This window comes from Helianthus annuus, chromosome 13 (assembly GCF_002127325.2).
Source record: "Helianthus annuus cultivar XRQ/B chromosome 13, HanXRQr2.0-SUNRISE, whole genome shotgun sequence".
Lineage (NCBI taxonomy): Eukaryota > Viridiplantae > Streptophyta > Magnoliopsida > Asterales > Asteraceae > Helianthus > Helianthus annuus.
Genome location: NC_035445.2, coordinates 74,701,127 through 74,704,840, shown reverse-complemented (window position 1 = coordinate 74,704,840; position 3,714 = coordinate 74,701,127). Strand labels below are relative to the sequence as shown.

Here is a 3,714-nt window from a genome sequence, read left to right as displayed (position 1 = left end):
CAAACTGAGTCAGTTGAAATAGGGTTTGTATACTAATAGTTTTTCATCCATATTTATAAACCTTTTGTAAATAAATAATGCACTAAGTGCGATAATTAAAGACAGTATTATCACATTAATAACATGCATTTAGGAGTTTTATGCACAGTTATGATGAACCACAACTCAAATGGGGTTGAGTACCAGGTGAAAACGTTAAACAAGTCCTCTTAACACAACTTTTATTAAATAACTGGTGCAACAATATTATTATTATTACAATAATACTTGTAATTAACTACCTATTTGATCCGTTTGAGATAAGAGACAAATCACATGGTTTAGCGACTCATCTTTTGCTTATTCTAGCATCTGTCAATTTAGGAAAACCAAGATTGTAAAACATATTTCATTCCTGTTCTTTGTAGGTTATCGAGAAAGTTTTGCTAGCCCTCAATGGCACATTGAGCCAAATCGCCTTCCGTGTGACAACCATGGATGTCTCGGACATGACCATGAGAATTGAAAGATTGTCTACTTATGACTAGCACAAGGCCGCCACAAGCAACTTTTGAAGGTTTGTAAAATGAAAATAATCAAATTATCTTTTATCCGTTATATAAGGTTTAATGTCGTCGGGAAAGGTGATTTGATGAAGGTTATACGAAGCCACTAGGTATTGTTTCTCGAATGGTTTGTCTGCTATGGTTCGTGATGTTGGTCTGGAGGATAAAGATGTTATTGTTTTCCATGTTGTTGATGCTCAGATGCTAAAGTTCACTCATTTTAAGGCTGATTGTCTTTCCGGTGTTAAAAACAAGTTTTTTTGTAGAGATGTTATTTCCCGAGAACGGTAACTTGGTAATTTATACTTTACTACTTAGGATGAAGAACCAACTGACCTTTTTATTAACGATTGCATTAATTCTTTATTTAGTGGTTGCCGGAAGAGTTTATGAACAGGTATTTCAAAACCGACACTTTGGACGATAACTTTACAATTCGTTTTGGAGGTACATACATGTGGAATGTCAAAGTGAATAGGCTCTGGGGATCGAACTACTTCATTCAAGATTTCTCACAAATCAACAAAGAACTTCATCTCATATCAGGTGATGTAATCGTTTTTGAGTTGGTTGCGATACGTATTTTCAACATTCTGGTTTTCCGTCCTAATGGAATATAGTTTGTTGTTCCCGAGGTTGCCAATAGTGTTGGTGTTGAAGAAGAGGAAGACACATAACAAATGGATGTTAGTGAAGATTTGTTATTAGACGACGAAAATCAAGACATGGAAGATGACATTGTAGACGTTGAACATGATGTGCCAGTCATTGTAGCGGATCCTGTGTTGGAACCAGACTTTGTTGACGTTCCACATATTCCGGCCATTGTTCATCAAGCCAACCAATACGAACTAACATGGTGTCCATCATTTCGTTTTGTAAGTTTTTCATACTCTAAATGCTTTATTTTAATATTATGTAACGCTTTGAAGTTTGTATTTTGTTTATTAGTTTTTTAATTTGTTTATTTTATCGGACTGTAATGCAGCGGTTCCCAAAGGCATTTGCAGCAAATGTAGATATGTCTGTCCTTGATGAGATGGTAGTTCAAACTGAAGACGGGTTTTCAATGACACTAGAGATCCGGCAAGAAACGGCACGTTGGAAAATGTTGCAGGCTGGGTTGGAAAATGGAGCTCAGTTTTTGCTGCGATATTATAGGGATCAAAACATGTTGGAATTCTTAATCCGAACCCCTAGGTGATGTATCTATGGACAGATAGCGTCAGAAGTAAACAACTAATATCGTTACCAAGCATGTCGTATGTGTGGTAACAGTTTTGGAACAATTATTACTATATATGTTTTGTTTACAAAAACTTAATGTGTAACGAATATTATGTCGATGTACTTTTGGGACGTGCTCAAGTGTCTCAAAATATTAGGTTTAACAATCAAAGTTTAACGGTTCTACGTTTAAATTATTTTATATGTTTAGTTGGTGTTTAGCCACCCGCGAAAGTCGTGGGGTCTTAGGCTAGTATAATATTAAGTATCTACTGTATATTCTTGAAACTTACTTTAAACGCCATGAACTATTTAGAACTATTTAGAAGTTATGTAATTACTAGAATTTTTAATTAGAAGAGAGGAAAAGCTACTAATTAATTAGGTAAAACATTAGGGATGGTGGACGGAAGAAAAGGGTTATCATAGGAAAAGATACAAGGAATTGAATGGATCAGTGGCTCTTATGGAAGGATAGGATAATATAATGTTCACACACATAAAGGTGAAAAAGTGTGTGTATTTGGTTTCCTTATGTCCCTTAATTATCTTGCTTCATATTTTTTTTCTCATTATGAATGGAAGGAGTTGCTATATATGTAAGGTTTTGTACAAAAGGGAGTACTTTGATTGGTATAATTTATTTGAAAATAAAATCCTAAGATTCGAATCCAAATAGTAATTTTGATTAAAAAACCCCTTGACTTATACACATATGAAAAGAAGCAATTAATCCAAATTTATATTATGTTTTAAGTCGTATTTTAATAAAAACTAATAATCCAACTTTTTAAAATAGTATAAGACTATATTTCAAATTGAATAAACTGCTAAAATCGTCCCTGTGGTTTGACTCAAATTGCTAGATCAGTCCAAAATCAACTTTTTTTTGTTAAAACAGTCCCTGAGCCTAGTTTCTGTTGCTATTTCAGACCAATAAATTAACACCGTTAGAATCTCCGTTAATGAATGGGTAAAACTGCTAAATTCGTCCCTGAGGTTTAATTCAAGTTGCTAGATCAGTCCAAAATCAAGTTTTTTGAATTTGTTAATTATAAACTTATTTAGGTATATAATTTTTCTAGACTTGCATTAATTTTTTGAATTTGTTAATTATAAACTTATTTAGATTATAAACTTATTTAGGTATATGAATCATTAATATCACAAGAGAAAAAATCCTTTTGTTAGTTATTTTGAAAAATTATTTGTTAGATATTTTGATTATTATTATTATTATTATTATTATTATTATTATTATTATTATTATTATTATCATTAAATGTTTACTAATTATATACTTAAGTATTTAAATAAAATAACACTTAATTTAATTTAAATAAAATTAGTTTTAAAAATATAAATGTAGCTTTTTTAAAGAGTGTAATTTAACCGGCCCAGCCTTAAATACTGATTTTATTTTGATGTTGTTGTTGTTGTTACCATGTAAATATTTAGTATTTATTTAAGGATTTAAATAAGACAACACTTAATTTAAACAATATTTAGTTATGAAAAATGCAAACATTATATGTAAATTTAAATATAAAGAAATTAACATAATTTTTATTTGTTTTTATTTAATTCGTAATATTTAATGTTTAATATTTATCAATTATTTTAATTTAATATTTGTATTATAAAGTTCTTTTATTCATTTTTTCTACTTAATTAACTGGTTTCTTATTTATTAATACTTATCATTCAGGTGAGGTCGGACAACATGTCGTGCCAGAACAAGTCTCATAAAAAGGATTATTTTGGTTTGAGTCAAAACGGGTTCAGGTCAAACCAGTGTTTAAGACAGGTCAAATAAAATTGTGCTCTCCAAAAGAGCTACATTCTGTTTATATTTTTATAACTAAACACAAATTTAAATTATATATTTAGGTTAGATTTATAATTTATCTTAAATTTTAAGACATTTAAGAAAATATATAAT

The 3,714-nt window shown here is 30.2% G+C and overlaps 1 protein-coding gene across 1 annotated transcript; it reads left to right on the top strand.

Annotated features, from left to right (window-relative positions):
- The first annotated feature begins 936 nt into the window (after nt 1–936).
- Nucleotides 937–1,908, top strand: LOC110902825. The gene is made up of 2 exons (XM_022149204.2): nt 937–1,423; nt 1,534–1,908. Exons 1-2 carry the CDS (start codon nt 1,226–1,228, stop codon nt 1,747–1,749), a joined length of 414 nt encoding a protein of 137 aa, XP_022004896.1. The 5' UTR covers nt 937–1,225; the 3' UTR covers nt 1,750–1,908.
- Nucleotides 1,909–3,714: the final 1,806 nt, after the last annotated feature.